Source organism: Xiphophorus maculatus, chromosome 9, assembly GCF_002775205.1.
Source record: "Xiphophorus maculatus strain JP 163 A chromosome 9, X_maculatus-5.0-male, whole genome shotgun sequence".
Classification (NCBI taxonomy): domain Eukaryota; kingdom Metazoa; phylum Chordata; class Actinopteri; order Cyprinodontiformes; family Poeciliidae; genus Xiphophorus; species Xiphophorus maculatus.
This window is the reverse complement of record NC_036451.1, coordinates 11690955-11707714: the sequence shown is the minus strand read 5'-3', so window position 1 is coordinate 11707714 and position 16760 is coordinate 11690955. Positions and strand designations below refer to the sequence as shown.

At 36.2% G+C, this 16760-nt stretch overlaps 1 protein-coding gene across 2 annotated transcripts; it reads left to right on the top strand.

Annotated features, from left to right (window-relative positions):
• Positions 1–4085: 4085 nt before the first annotated feature.
• hykk (hydroxylysine kinase) lies at positions 4086–8004 on the top strand. 2 transcript variants are annotated; one of them, XM_005800333.3, is made up of 5 exons: positions 4086–4147; positions 4527–4832; positions 5597–5739; positions 5923–6103; positions 6221–8004. In XM_005800333.3, the coding sequence occupies exons 2-5, from the start codon at positions 4529–4531 to the stop codon at positions 6655–6657; spliced, it is 1065 nt and encodes a 354-aa protein (XP_005800390.3). In that variant the 5' UTR covers positions 4086–4147; positions 4527–4528; the 3' UTR covers positions 6658–8004. The 2 variants fall into 2 exon arrangements, with proteins under 2 accessions (XP_005800390.3, XP_023194960.1); XM_023339192.1 differs by lacking the exon at positions 4086–4147 and adding an exon at positions 4182–4235.
• Positions 8005–16760: the final 8756 nt, after the last annotated feature.

Sequence of the window (16760 nt, the reverse complement as noted above, 5' to 3'; positions counted from 1 at the left end):
CAGAAGAGAGAGTATAATGGGGCTGGATAGACAAGCCAAAGGCCATTTCATAAATATGGAGAAGAAGGCAGATGGAGTCTAGAGACACATTGCATGTTAATTATGAGCACATCTCTTCTCTGTGAGGGGGTTCAATTACGAAGAGCAGTCCACTAAACTTTCATTTTTATAAAAGCAAGATAAAAATGAGCATTAAAGGCTCACATTATTTCATCACAGTAGCATCTAAGTGGTGCAAACAGCAACAACATAAACAATAAATTAAGGTCTTGTCAAAACTTTGTTAGTGTCGTTAGAACTGAATAATTAATCCGTCTTCATTCAGAAATTGCAACATTGTTTATGTTTCCCAAATGAAGGTTTCTTCCTCAGTGGCATGAACTGTAGACTTGTGCTTTGCCAGAAAAGCTCCAGCTCGACCTAACCAACTGACGCAGTTTTCGAGCCTCGCCTCTTGTTGTTCAGGAAGAATGCTTTGTGACAGGTTGTCGAAGATGACTGCGGGCAATGAACCTCATTGCCAATCACTGAAATGTGCATGACATGCATACACACCCTACCCAAATCTGGCAAAGCACTTCAAAAGATGTAGACACACACAGCCAAAGACAAGACTCACTGTTATCCACAGGCAAGATTTTTTTAAGCTATTTCCCTTTGTGGTGGAAGAGCTTGTGAATGAGTTAGACCAATAACATTGCCTCTATTTCACAAAGCTACCTTTTATTTAGCTATAAGTAAACATAAACCAATGTATCATTTGCTAAAACCTTTTCATCATTTGTGATGCCTTAACAGTGTGTGAAAACGCAATCAGATTTTTAAAATATAATTAAATGTGAGCTGGACTGCTCTCATCCAATTTCCATCTTAATGTGCCTCTTGTGCCGCTTGTCACAAGCAGCATACTTGCTGGGTTTGTGATTATAGCAGCAAATTATAATGTCACCCCAGTACCATAAAGCAGATTCATCAAACTAAAGAACACTGTCTCTGATTATATCAGAGGCAGCCACTTTAACTTATTACATGCTGGGCAAGTAGCAGCAGGAAAGGGCCTGTTGCTACAGTGTTAAAAAGTTATTTTAGCCAGGAATTAATAAGGATAAATTAAAACTGTAAAGTTAAGTTTGAACATAAATAAATTCATTGTTGAAGACCATCCATGCATTGCAGCACAATAAGAGTATATCTGTCTATATGCCACAAAGGATAGATTTTTTTTTATGTACACTTTAAAAATTCAAAGATGAAGTCAAGGGCGTAAATCCCATCTCATTATTGGGGGGAACCATAAACAGGGACATTTTTTAAGAACAATTTTGGGGGGGTCGGCAAAGTTACAGTCAAATGTAACGTAAAATATGGTTTAAAAATGTTTTCATGTTTCATGTCCTTGGATGGCTGAGAACCAATAAATATGTAGAAATTGAATAATTGGAAAGTATCATAAACGTAAACTTAAGGGTCAGCACCAGAGTTTTCTAGAAAAATATTCAGATTTTATTTTGTGGTTTTAAAGGCTCTACATTGAAGATGATAAGAAATAAAGGCATACTTTATTTTGTTTTACTGTCAGCTGCTGTACCTCCTTTGCTCTCGGCTCCCATACAGAGCTGTCGGCTAGTGCTAACGCTCAGTCACTTTCTCCAGTTTCAAACTCTTCTTATTAAAGTAAGAGTTAAAGAGCTAAATATAATTGAAATACTGGTTACCTTCGACAGAAAAAGGAGCCAAGTTTATGAAAGCGATGTAGCAAATGAATATTTGGGAAGTATTGGGAAGCAGTTTTGCTAGTTTTGATTTCCAAGGCATAAGGTGGCAGTTTATCATGATTCAGCCAAAATGAAAAACAAATTGATGTGTTTCTTCCTATTAAGCAGTGAAAGTAAATAAAATGTGTGACATGTCTTTTGCTTTAAGTATTTACTTACTGGAGGGTTTGTCACTTTTGCTGCAGAGCCACAGCAACACCTAGCTCCTCACTCAGCAGCTCTGATGGAGCCTGTGCCATTCAGCACTGCTGTTGCTCCTCCTACACTTTCTACTGAACCATTGTTCTAACAATGGGAGGGGGGGGGGGGGGGACCTAAAATTAATTCTTATTTTCTTCTTAGATGAATGGCAGATTTATTTTGTTCTTTGTTTCTATTGCCTTTTTATATTGACATTGTTTAAATACAAAGATTTATTTCATGACTTCTTTGGGGGGGACAATATAGACTTTTCCAAGATTGGGGGGGTCTGGATCCCCATCGGCCCCCCGTCCTCCCTGGGATTTATGCCTATGGATGAAGTGCTTGTTGTGCTTTGAATAATTAGACAATTTTGAGATCTGCTACATACACTGCTACTCTTCAACTAGTAGTGTTTAGATCACAGGGCACTAGGACATATTTCTATGACTCTAGGTGTGGAAACGTTCTCTAGAGAAGCCACCTCTCACTCGCAAAAGTAAAATACTCATTTATTTCTACTGCTATACTTTGAGTTACATCCATTTTGCCGGTAAAATTCTCCCAGACTCTTACTTTTAGGTGTTTCTGTTTTTGCAAATTTCTCTCTTGCGCACCCAATAGCTCTGGGTTGTGCAAGGTGTAAGCATTGATTTTGTAGTGAACCATTTGAAAAGCCCACAACAACAACCATAAAATTTGCATGAAACCCAAGTAGATCCAATGAGGAGAAAGATCAGGCATGCTAAATAAGATTAGCCAGCCAAATAAAATGGACAGGTTATGCTGGTTGTGCAGGATGTTTTACTTGCAATCCAGATAAAAACAATTTGCATGTCACAAACAATTTTAGACAAGTACATTTTTGTAATAAGATTTTTTATGTTTCTAAATAAGACTAAATAGATGCCTAAACCGAGCAGTGACCAGAAATAAATCTTCTGTAGCTTGGGTTCTATGCAACTAACTCACTACACCTTCATTCTTCTAAAATTAGTTTTTCTACACGCAAGCAATTACCTGTATCCATCAAAACATAAAAATATAAAAATATTTTGATTCTAAATGTTTTTTCAACATTTATTTGTTAAACTTATCACCAGCTGTAATAGAAATGCTTCACTGGTAAAGTTATTTGATTTAATATTTTTAGTGTTATAGGTTTTATTAGAACCTTCACATAACATGACACAAGAACAGCAAGATTAGCAACAACAAGGAGTGTGATCTGCTACCCTCAGCTTCCCTCCCAGCTTCAAAAGGCAGACAGATAAATTTAGCAACAAGCTGGAAAACAGTTAGTGAGGCATTTAGGGTCCATATGGGTCTGTTTTTCAGAGAGGAGACCTCAATGAAAGATAAAATGAGCATTCATTGACAGAATAAAAAAAAAAAAATCCCAGTTCTATTTGATGCTACTTTAAAGTAATTTACAATAAACTGAATTGCAAAAACACAATGAAATCAAAGAAAAACCCCACTGGTTATGTAAATGTCCAATATTTCATCAGTAAAATTAGTCTTTTGGAGAAATATCTTATACTTTCTTTATTTTTTCCACTCAAACATATCTTTCCTTTTTGGCAGAATTTGGTGAAATAGAATATTTTAGAATATTATTGTGAAGTCAGAAAAAGCAGTGCTGGAAAAACTTTTGCCACCATATTCTGAATCTTCTCAAAAGCCTTCAACAGCAAGTCTCCTTCATGAACCATCTCCACATCCTGTCCATCCTTCCCTCCAACCCCTGTCATGAATAAAACTTTAAACCCATATCATTGTGGTGAGGCCCTTGTTAATGGATACTTTTTGCATAGTTCTTCATTTACTATCACTATTACTACTACAAACAATAATTATCCATCTTTTTGATGAAAGGTAGAGTACATCCTGGCCAGTTCAACAGTCCCTCACCAGGACAGAGACGCATGGGACAAATGCACACACAAAAACGGGAAATTTGTAGTACAGTATTTAATTTGACATGCATGGTTTTTTTTTTTTTACTGTGGAAGGAAGCTGGGTAACCCGGAGATACTGTTTTTTTTTCTTTCCAAAATCCAGCATATTTGTAAGGATTTTATTTTGAAGGAAGTTACCGGATGTCGTTGTTTTTATGAGTCACATTGTGCATTTTGTGGAAAATACTAGACTACATTGACAGTTATCTCTGTGATTTCATTCCGCTAAAGGTAGGTTACTTAATAAGGGTAGCATATCTGCTAATAGTTCCCGTGTTTATAGGCTTATTGCTTGAATGTAATGACATTACGGTCCGAAGTACGTGAGTCTTTTTGCTCGAAGTTCAAAGTTTATAGCGTGTTCAGGAGCAGGGATTCTTCCATATGTGAAAACAGCTGTGTTCATAAGAAGTTTGTGAATGAACGTAAACATACGGCGGCGAAATAATTGCATTTAATATTTAATTGAAATACGGTTATGTAGTTTGACTTCTTAAACAACAACAAAATAGTTTGTAACTTTGGTGTTTAGTGGTTTTATGCAGATTTAGTCAAATACATTTGCATTTAGTAATGCCTCCTCTGCTAATATGTTGATTTTATTTGTCAGAAATGTCAGTGAAAAACGCCCAGCCCAACTTCAGTCCCTCTCAGGTGTCTGAGATCATAAAGAGGCTCTACAATCTGACCGCCTCAGAAATACGCCCTCTGCCCAGCTATGATGACCAGAACCTCTACGTGGCTCCCACTGAGGGTGGCGAGTACGTCCTAAAAATCATGAACACGGAGGACAGTAAGAACCCCACCATCATTGAGTTGCAGACCTATGCCATGTCCTTTCTCTACCAGAATGGACTTCCTGCTCAAACAGCCATGCCTACCACCTCAGGACAACTCATGAGCCTGGAAGAAATAGGTATGAGTCAAGAATTGGTTCAAATATGTGGAGTGTAGCTGAAATCAGTTTTGTGTATGTCTTCTCTTGAAGATGGATTCATGCTAGCTTAGTTTTAGCTGTAGTGCTCTTTCATAGAAACATTGATTTAGGTCACACTGCTTTTGAAATTGCCATTGTGATCTCAGTGGTGCAAACTCATTTTGAAAGGGGATTTGAGTGGATAGAGTTTTTGAGCAACACTCACTGAGCTACATCTTTAGAAATTGCACTACAGATTGCTTCGAATATGACGCAATCTTTAGTGTTGATGACTAAATTTCAATGAAACACATGGATGTTTTGTCGCTGCAATGGGTGTGAATACTTTTTGCGAGGCACTGTAACTACTTCAGTTTGCTTTACTAAATTATTTAAATTCTGAAATTTTGTATGTTGTAATGAGTTTATTTTCCAGTCATGTGTAAAATAGAATAATACTTAATATTATCTGCTGTGGTGAGAGACCTTGATCCCCAACTCAAGGCGTGTCAGATCCCCTGTGTTGGTTGAAGTTACATGTTCCTATTTTGACATGCAGAAAACAACAATGTCTGTAGTTTCTCTCTAAGCCCTTTCTCTCTCTCAAAATCACAAGTTCACAGCCTCATTAACATTAATATCCAAGTACAGCTGTAATGAGGAACACGTCCTTGTAAAAGATCACAGCACATTAGTTCTTTATTTATATGGTTGAAGATTGAGGAAAATAATCGCAAGGCTACTTCTGTTTTTTTCTGTGATAGATTGTGGGTACGGCTGTCAGAAGTACTTGGTCCGGCTGCTGACTTATTTACCTGGAGTGACTGTTTCTAAGGTTCCTCTTACACCAACGTTATTAAATGAGACTGGCAGGATGGCTGCTAGAATGGATGAAGTCCTTCAAAAGGTAAGATGGATACACTCCAGTGAAACTTTAACATTTTATTCTAAAGCGAAAATGCTGCTAATGAAAATGTTTGAAGTTGTTACATTACTTTAAGCATATCTTGCATTGCTAAGCTTTCAAAACTAAAACAAGCTGAATACGTACATGCTTATTTTTATTCAGCTGCTTTTGTTTTCATTTTAGATGGAGCATCCTCATCTCAGCCTTCTCGAGAGGGAGAACTTTATCTGGAGCTTGTCAAACATTTGTCTCCTGGAAGAATACATGAGTGTACTAGATGGAGATCCACTTCAGGAGGTTGTGAAATCTGTTATTGATCAGTACAAAAACTCTGTGATCCCCAGACGATCCAATTTTCGCAAATGTGAGTACATTTATTTGCTTGATTCTTTGTTGGATAAAATTAAATTCCTTTTGAAGATTTAATGCAGGCAAAGATGAGCTAAAGGTTTTAGTAAAGCCGTTTCCTTTTTGTTGTAAGGTATTAATCATGGTGACTTTAATGACCTCAACATTCTCATGCAACCCGATGACAATCATGGCTACAAGATTTCTGGCATCCTTGACTTCGGGGACATGAACAGTGGCTACTACATTAATGAACTTGCCATCACCATAATGTACATGATGATTGAGCATCCTGATCCCATCGAGGTGGGTGGGCCTGTCCTCGCAGGCTGGGAAAGCGTCATCCCCCTCAACAAGGACGAGAAAGACTGCCTCTATGTGCTGGTGCTCTCTCGCTTCTGCCAGTCGCTGGTTATGGCTCGGTATTCCGTGATGCTGCACCCAGAAAACGAAGAGTACCTCATGATCACTTCCAGAAAGGGAGTTAAGATCCTTCAGAAAGTCTGGGAATTGGGAAAAGAGCATGTGGAGAAGGTTTGGTTTGACCATGCTGCTCAGCTCAGTGTTTGAATAGAAAAAGATGTTAATTTTCTATTCAAAGACTTTCATTTATTAACTTCATTTAATGAATGAAAGAAATACTTCAGTAAATTCTAATTTAATAATGGCGTATAATAATTTATACACAGTGTTAATTCAGATGATTATGACATATAGACAATTAAAATCCAACATAAAATAGAATATTATGTAAAAAACAAAATAGTTTTAGTTTAAGATATATTTTCATATAGTGTACAGTTAATTCTCTTGGTCTGGGCCTCTCTGGAGGGAATTACTGGATCATGGCATGGAAGTGATCAGTTTTGCTCAGGTGCTAAGAAAACCCAGATTGCTCGAATAACTATGTAATGTCTGCATTCCTGGTTCTGGTCTACCTTATCTTCTTGATCAAACACTAAAGATCCTTTTGCAGTGTTTACATTAGGCTTGTTGCCATCAAGCACAATGACACCATTAGCTTTAAAGTAGGTTTTGGTGCCTTCTTCTGCTGGAAAATATACTCAGCATCTCTGTAAAGCTTTGATGGAAGCATAAAGAGCTCTAATATTTCCTGGTAGATGTGTCTGTGCTCACTTTGGACTTGACGATAAGCAGTCAAGTGCATCAGCAGATGGCGTGGCTCCCCAAAGCATCACTTACTGTGGAAACTTCACACTACAGTCTTTCTTTTGGCTGTGCAGATCACACTATTATAGACTGTTGAAACAAATCAGTACATGTGCTTTGAATTTCAGTTTCACTTTTTAAATAGAATTACTCCATTTAATTTTGAATGATATTTTAACTATTAAATTACAGTACACCTGAAACCTTATCCTAAAATATGATTAGCAGAGAATATTTCAGCAGTTTCTGGATTAACTGAGTGCTAAGGAGTCAAGTCTTTTATGTTTTAAGCACTTCAGTTCAGTGAGACTTGCTCTAAATAACAGGCGCTCATTTGTGAACAATGCCTTTTATTTTAGTATTCAAAGCTTTACTAAATTAACTATTTATTATATCGTAAGGCACTTATGTATTTGATTTTCAAATAAATATAATATTTTATGTCAAGATGATTTTGTAAAAGACAATTCACTAAGAAGGAAATAATTTCTCTTCCATAAAACATTGGTCCACATTTAAAACATTCATTTGGGGACATTTAAGCTGCCCTGTTTGAAAACCCAGTAAACATGTGTTGAATGTGAGGAGAAGTGATTTGCTTTTGTACATTTCTTTTAAAAAAGCAACAAATGCTGGAATCTCTGATATGAATTCTGTGCCTTGTTAGAAAGTTTCCTTTCTAGTAATGTTTTTTCTTACAAGACTTTCACAAATTAAAGTTAGTGCTTCCAATGGTTTACAAATAAATAGCTTAAAGTTTTTTTTTTTTTTCATTTTTATGTTATCGCTAATCCGTCTTTGTTGGACATGCTTTTATATTTTTTCAGTGTACAGTATTTCAACCAAACCAGGTGGAAGTGAAAGATGAGGTGCTTGAAAGTTGACACTTTATGTAGGAGATGCTTCATGTTCAGGATCCAGAATAAAATGATCACATGGAGTCAACAGGTGAACTTTAACTATTCTGATTTGTACATGTATGTTGTTCTTATGTAACGTCTTTTGGTTTCTGGTAAATGATTGATTTTTTGTATTTAACTTTACTCCCAAACATGCCTTATATGACTGACTGTACAAAGGTCTATATAGCAAAGCACATCTTAATCTGGCAAATTAGTTACCATATTGTGATTTTTTTTTTGCTGTTGTTCAGCAACATACAGTATTTGTATCTCTTACACAAGATACATGTTTTCCTGATCAATGTAATTATCATTTGAATAGATTAGAGGTGAAGTGAAGTTTTTTTTTTCAGAAATGATTAAGAGTGTAGAATGACACCACACCTCCAGTGAGCTTTTGACAGATCAGCAGTCTGAATAAAATATGATGTAATACTGCCCTCGTGTGGTGGCTTTTACAACTCCACTGTAATAAAACTTTAAATGAGGAATAAATGAAAGTACAGCATAGCAATATTGAAAATCGTGAAAAAGTTAAATAATTTTCATTTCAGAAAGCTGTGTGTCTCTATGTTGTCCTGTGATGTACTAGCGGCCTGTCCAGCGTCCACCTGTCCCTTTGTCCCTTTGTGACTCTGCAAGGAGTAGCAGGTAGATAATGGATAAATGTCCAAAACTGGATTGAACTGAGCTGCGTTAATACCTTTTCCAAATAATTTTGAACTAAACTGCTTTTTGACTAAACTAAAATATCACACCTACTAATAGTGGCGAAAGCTAAAGTCGAGCAGGATGAAAATAGAATAACAATCTTTTTTTTTATTTAACATATCTCCAAATCAAAAATGTTTCATTATCACTAAAGTCTTTACGTCCTAAAAAGGTGCAAGTCGAAAACATCCTCTTAACATTGCATTGAACTACAAAAGATTGACAGAACAGTCACATGTTCTTTGTTTAAATGCTAGTCATTGAGATAAGCACTAAGAGAAAACATTTTTCATTTTTTTTGTCTTCAGTGTTTCTGTTAGGTCTAACTAATGTTAAGAGCACTACAGACTGTCGCAGCACAGACTTCTTTTGGAATGAACTTCACTGATTGCTGACAACCATGTAGAAAGGAAAAGCAATAGCTCTATCTGCAGCGTGTCAAATTTTACAGTATTCAGCTTTCAGCATAGGTATGCAGACCTGTCAGTGTTACTCAGCGCTGAAGTCCTAATCAACTCAGCTGTTTATAATTACACAGATGGTAAAGTTTAGGTTATTAGGTTAAACTCGTTAACTTCACAGCCAACATTATGCTTTCGCTTACATATGGTTGAATTTATAGATTAATGTGGCTGCAGTTAGAGTAATCAGCTTTCTCGGCTGCCCGTGCTGTGGATAGAAAGTGCTTGAGGGGATTAAGAAATAAGTTTCAGCTTTCATACATCTGCAATGAGAATGAGGAAAGGAGTGTTTTATGATGAAAACACCACTGCCTCTCTCAGGCTCACCTTTTGGCCCACATTAAACATTACATTACTTAGTGAAGTCATGTTTTACACTTGTAATTCCAAATGTAAAACCGTAGTATGATTGTTTTTGTTTGTGTAACCACATCTGAAGGTAGGCACAGCGCTAATGGAAATACTAATGCAGAATCTGCAGTCTGAAAATTTAAAGTTGGGACGTTTAAGTTGATGGAATGACGTACTCTACATAAATGAACATTTTGTTTCTGTTTCATCCTGAGAAGAGAACACTTCGTTAATTTGAGATTTTTTTGGTGTTATTTAAATTCTAAAGCCCAGAGACGCAAATAAGCCTAAAATACAATTTTTCAATCTACCCTTTGATATGGCACACTTTGAAGACTGATGAATCCCTTGCTTTATTAGATATTTTGCAAGATGTTTTGAAGGCTTCTGGAATCAGTTCAGCTGAGGTTTCTGTGGTCATTATATTATGCTTTACAATGTTGTCTCAATGCAGTGTAAGAATTTCCACAAATAGAGTAAAGGTTTCCTAATCCAATTGCTTCATCAGAAAAATAGGCTATAAAAAACTCCATCAGACTGCAACTAAGAGAAAAGTGTTTGAAAATTGAAATTGAAAAATGTAATTTATGCCAGGTCTTTAGTTTTGAATCTAAGTTTTTAAAGTAAAGAGGATGTGCTCAAAAACTTACTGAAAACTTAAATGCATGTATGATATTTGGAAAATAATTGCAAAAAACCCAGCGTAGTTTCACTCAAAATGGAGAAATCAGCCTAGCGTACAATGCATGACAACTATTTGTAGCAACCACAACTCAGAAAACTGTCCAACTGATTGGTCTGAGTCCAGTTTCTTGCTTGAATGAAAGCTTTGTACTGAATCTATTCGTTGGAAACAACTTTCTCATATAAACCAGACAGAACCCTCTGGAGGACCAGCCAAACAACAGCCACTGTTAAAATGTGAGTCTCTCCAGCATCACAGAGGAAGAAAAGCAATGGTGAGATTTTTACCCACAACATTTATTTCAGATAAACGGTCCACTAAATATTGCATGTTTAAACTATTTAAACACATAATTATTCTGCTGAATAAAAGCAGTTTCACTTTTAAGCATTCAGTAATGAACCTTGTGATGAATTCCGAGATAATTGGAGGTTACAAGAAAATGAGACGGTTATCTTTGTGATACCTAATTCAGCTATAAATGGCTTTTAAATAAAAAATAGCAGTTTGAGAAAGTAGCTTGCAGTTTTGACAAAGATACTATATTTTGTTTTGTATAAATAATGCAGTCAAGCTGACAGCTAATGTAGGCAGAAGAGAAAAGAGTGTTTGGAGTTGAAAGATTGAAATTAAAGTTTCATTATATTTCTGACAGTATGCCTTTTTTTAAATAAGATGCACTGTCACATATTTCAGTCTGCACTCTGACTGAAATATGTGGATAAGTTCATGTTTTCGTCACCCACCATCCCCCCCTTAACAAATGACAAGCAGGGCTGCTGTTCAGTGTGTCTGTGCAGGACGCCACTCAGTCTTCTTTACAAGCTTACAACAAAGGTTATGGAAGTCGTGGTCTCCAGATGTGTTGGCTGCTTCCTCAGTATCATCAGTCTGGAATTTGTTTAGTTGAAACTGATTTGCCTTGACCTGTCTACAACAATGGGGCATTGTCAATAAAAGCACTCCTGTTAAAAGCCGAAGGACTATAGTCAGACACACACATCTTACCTTGAAATTATGATGCACTAAGAATTTTCTGTACAGTAAAACCAAACTTAATAAAACTACACCTAAAAGCACAACAAAGAAATACAGCATTTGTATTCTAAAAAGGAAAAGCAATGTTTGTTTGCTTTCAAAGCACAGAAACACAGATTTGTATGGCGACAACTGAACTCAGGAAAAGCCACACAGCTACACGCATGTTGCTAAAAATAACTAGAATATAGTGACTTTAAGATGAATTTTAGGGCTATTCAACATCTTACAAAAGATTCATGCAAGATAAAGATAGACTGAAGACAAGAGTTATTATAAATCATTTCAACTCTAGATGGAGCTATCCTCCTCCTCATTGTATATGCTGAACAGAAAGCTTCTCTGTAGTAAATCAGCTTTTCAAACTTACATTTAAGAGTGTTTTAAACTCAGCATTTATCAAAAACCGGAGATCTTACACAAACTCTCAAAGGTTTGTCACTTATGCAAGTTGACATCTTAAAAATGGGAAAACTATAAAACATACCATTGAAACTAGACATTTAAATACACCATTCAAAAAGACATACATGTTTTTCCTTACTGTGTGATATTAAAATCAGAATAAACTTTGAACATTTCATATCAATTAAGATTGCCCATTTATTTCTAATTGACAAAATCAACAATAATTACTTTCTTCAGATATTCATATATACTACAGCTACTGCACCTTTAAACAATTTGGGAAATTTCAGATTAAGATGTCATGTTTTTCCTATATAAACCAGTCAGGATATCAGAAATAGAAATAGAAATAAAGACCTTCACAGTTGCTTTTCTCTTGCCTGAAGGTGTCCTATTTATCTGTTCAAACAATCATGTAGAAATGTATAAACTATGTGAATGTTCAGCCATCATTCTGCTCAGGAAGGAGACTGGTTCTGTCCCTCAGAGATAATTATGTACTGGTACAAAATATGCATGTCAGTCCCAGTACCAAACCAAAAACTTTTATAGATGTTGGCTGTAAAAAAAAAAGGCCACTCAAGAGAAGAAGCTTTAACCCAAAAGAAATATGAAAATCTTCTTACAGTTTACAAATTTGTTCTGGGACGGAAACTTTCGTTCCTGCAGAACTGTACTTGGTATGTGTTTAGTCATGATGGCCATAGATTTAACCCAACTGTGATGTATGAGGGTGGGAGCACTATGTCATGTGGATGTCTTTCCTGCAGGAAAGATTGATTCAGTTCACAAAATAGATTATATCACAAGGAGATAAAATTAAGTGAAAAGACTGAATCAATATCTCAAGATATGAGCTAATATATTAAAGCTTGGGCACAAATGGATTTTCCAAATGAACAATGACCCTAAGAATACCACCAAAATAAACTACAAAGTGGCTTAAGGATAACAGAAATATTTGGGAGCGTTCAGGGTAAAACTAAAACTGTGGTTTAACAGGGCGTCCAACAAACCTGAGACAGTTCCATCAGTTCTGTCAGGAGGGACGGACCACAACTCCAACAAACTATTATGAGCCTATTCCACAGGCTGTGGAAAGAAACCCAAAATGTTTGACCTAAGCAATTCTACAAGGTGATTTAATTCTACCAAATACCAATGAAATGTGTAGTATATAAACTTCTGACTTTGAAGAAAGTTATAGTATATATTTTTAAAAATATTTTTCTGGCTTTTACCTAATAAAATAATCGTTGTAATCTTTAATGACCTTAAAAAAAACAAAAAACTTCAGTCTGACTGAATGAGGCACAATGAGAATAAAAGGTTATGTGTCTTTGTACACGGTCAATGTAAATCTCTAGTTTCAACTTGATACGTGGGTCAAAAAAGAAGTAGATTATGTTTGTACCACAAAAACCTGAGCCAGAGCCTGACTGACCCACACTCCTCTTGTGTACCTTCAACCTCCCACCTCAAAGGCACCATCTGCCCTCTACCCCTGCTGCAGCAGCTCACGATATGGAACTCCACTCATGCAGAAAAAGTCACGGTATGAGTCAGTGAAAGTCTGCCGGGGTTCATGTTTGTTTGCCGTCTGTTTCACCACAGTTCATCAGCATTCAAGCAGTCAGTTCCAAAAGAGGCATACAAGTGACCCGTACTGTTTCATCTGGCTTTTGTCTAGACTAAAACTTTTCACTGATGTTCCACATCTTAGCCACAGCAGAAGATAAACTGACGTGACTCCATAATTCAACCCAATTTATCAGTGTTGGTAATCCTGCTGGCATTTCAAACCATGCTCTTCAGGTCAAAGCAGGGCCTTTTTAAACACACAGCAAATGAATTAATTTACATTCCCATAACAGTCAGTTTGTTGGCTTTTAACATTTGACAGCATTGTTTTTAAAAAATGCAAGGCTTCCAGTGTCAGAATCCATGACGTTTCACCTTGGTTTCAGAAATGTCAATGTTTTGTGCAGCTCTTTCCAAAGTGTAAGGAGGTTAAAGTCGGTTTAAAAAATATTGTCAAACATAAGGAATAAAGACAATAGCTGAAAAGTAACCAGTGAAACTCAAAGTTGTTTAGAGTTAATGTCAGCAAGAGTGCAACAGCTGAGTGATATTTCATAATTGTTGTTTTAAATAATAATGAACAAACTATCTTCCAGCTCTTTTCTAGCTTCAACTTCTTTTGAAGGTTTTAATTTTTGACTATGATCTGCTGATATTATATTTAATCCTATATGGTAGGAACTTTGATAACCATTGATTTTAAATATCAATGCAAGCTATTTTAATTCATCTTAGTCTCTCCTATTGAAATGTTTTGCTGCAATTAATTGCACTCTTTAATTCTATTGGATAACTAAAATAAAATCACTGACCTTATATAAATATTTTAATAATCTATAGAGTGACTTGTAAAATATATTTATGCCCCTGAAGTTTCCTACAAACTTAACTGTACATGCAGTACAGTGAGGTTCCTATTGACACCCCTAGTTAAAATCTAGTGTGAGTAGTTGAGTCCCGAATGAGCAAATTTTAAGACTTGGCTTGTGATAAATTGTAGCAAACTACAATTCACAGATTTTCTCCATTCAGTTCAACTGAGCTAGAGCAGTTTTGTAGAGACAAATTAAACTTTGTTGCTGCAATGAAACAAAACATTAAAATGTATGAACACTCTGGCAAGAGCCTGTATTTCTAAAAACATTTCAAGGTTTCACGAAGGTTCCCAAAGATAAACAGCAGAAAGCTGCAGGAGGGAATGCATTCCCTCTCGTCTATCTAATACTGCTGTGGGTTTGTTCTGTCCACTGGCCAGTCAAAACTCACCTCCAATGCTCAGCCCCGTCGCTGCAGATTTGTTTAAGTCCTCAGGGTCATTTTGTCAGATGTTTTTGACATTTTTGACAAAGCAAAGATTACTGGTGCGAAAAAATCTCTCAGAATCCACACTCGACCACAGGAAGCAGCATATTATTAATGAAACACTATTCATGTTGCTAATAGACTACTGATAATATAAACTGTTTGTCTTTGCTGGAAGTGGAGACTTGCTGCTGCTCTGCTGTCCACAAGACACCTGCAAATTCAGACAACAGTGTTCCTTGTGGGTCTTGTCGACTTCCTTTGCTTAGCCTAATGTCTGCCAAGGAAACTTAAATTTCACATGAAAAGGCAAACAGAGATTGACTTTATTTGCTTTATATTATGTAACTGTGGTGTGTTTAATGAAATGTATAGAGTGTATAGCGGTGATTTCAATTTAAACAATGATAAGCTGTAACCTACTTTCATTTGTAATAGTTTGCATATGTTAGACTGGGAGTGATGAAAGTTGTTAATTTTATTGTGACAAATTCACAGCAAAAATGACAAGCTGTGTAAAACCTCTGTTGCAAACCAACAGAGAGCCTTTCTTGTGAAACATGAACATCTTTGCCAAAACTTCTTTTAGCAGCAATAAAAAAATAATTCTGTTGAAGTTCAGATTCTTTGTTTCTGACTCAGTTCCAGTAAATACTGAGAGCATGTCCACCTGGGATGCTTTGCAGCTGGATTTAGAGGCCAATAGATTCTTATTTTTATTGTATTCCAAATATTGCTGCACTACTTATTCCATACATAAACTGCACAGCATTTACCATATTAGTTATTGTATTGCTGAGCATTTAGACCATTAACCAGACATATCTGAATATGACAAGGAGAAAAATCCATTAAAATCATTGAAGGCTACACTTGAGGAGATGGCTCTCTGTTAACAACTTACCCCTAAACTTCCAGAAGCCAGTACTAGTTCCTCATGGTTTCCTTTATTATATGTTCCACCCTCTTATCATGTTTTATGAAATTTGGCCATTTTCTGTGAAATTATAGACAAAGAAATGCCACTACAACGTGCCTTCTAACTGGAGTTTGTACTTGATGCTGTTATTTTTTATTAAAAAAAAACAACTCTTGAAATTAAAAAAAGTTATTTTGTAACCTGTCAATAGGTCAGCAGCAACAGATGTCAGTTACTTATGAATTGGTTTGAGACAGTTATTGATTAGCTTTGTTTGTTGGTGTTAGATTTCCTTATTCCTTCAGTGCACAATTGAAATCATTTCTCTTATTTGTTTGTGGTTTTTTTTTAATAAAATAAAATATTTCAAGAACGTCACCTTTAATATAAACTTTCCAGAAGCATCATCACAGTAGCACCCAAGCGCTACAATCTTTCTGAACAAAAGAATGTGTCTCACAATTAGGAGCACTTGGGAGAACACAGTGGTCCCAGTTGGTAAGCTCAGCTTCCTGTGTCTTATCAGTTCCTCTCAGATGAATGCTGCTCTGCTTTTTTTTTTTTTGTCATGAACTGCTTCTTTTACAGAGACAAAACTCCTCACTAATGAAGGAGCAACAGAAAGCCCCTGGCATGAATTCATTAAGACTTTCACACATTATCACATGTCGCTTTTGCTGTACATCTTGGACGTTAATTTGCTGTAACAAGCGTCAGGACGGCCTATCTCCACGGAACAGGTGGGAAGCACAGCGGTCTCTCACAGCTCCAACACTAGAGAGGCGCACGCGGAGGGATGGCTAATCGATTGGACAGACTGGATTTGGTGGGGCGAATGAGTCTCAGAGTGAGGCCAAAAAGAAAATTTGTGTTTGGGTGTGTATGTGGGAGGAAAGGGGGCTTGCTGTCTGATTCCACTGGGAGTCTGGATTATAAAAACAGCTTCAGTTCAGGTACAAAATACACTTGGTGTTAAAATGAAAAAAATTTTACCCTGTATTATTGTAAAAAATGTGGAATAAAATGTAATGTAATGCATTAAACATTCTTAGAAACCAGTAAAAAAAATGTAAATATCAATGGGGATTTAGGTGGGGGATCATAGTTAAGTTATATGTTTATATGTATAATAATAAGTATATCAA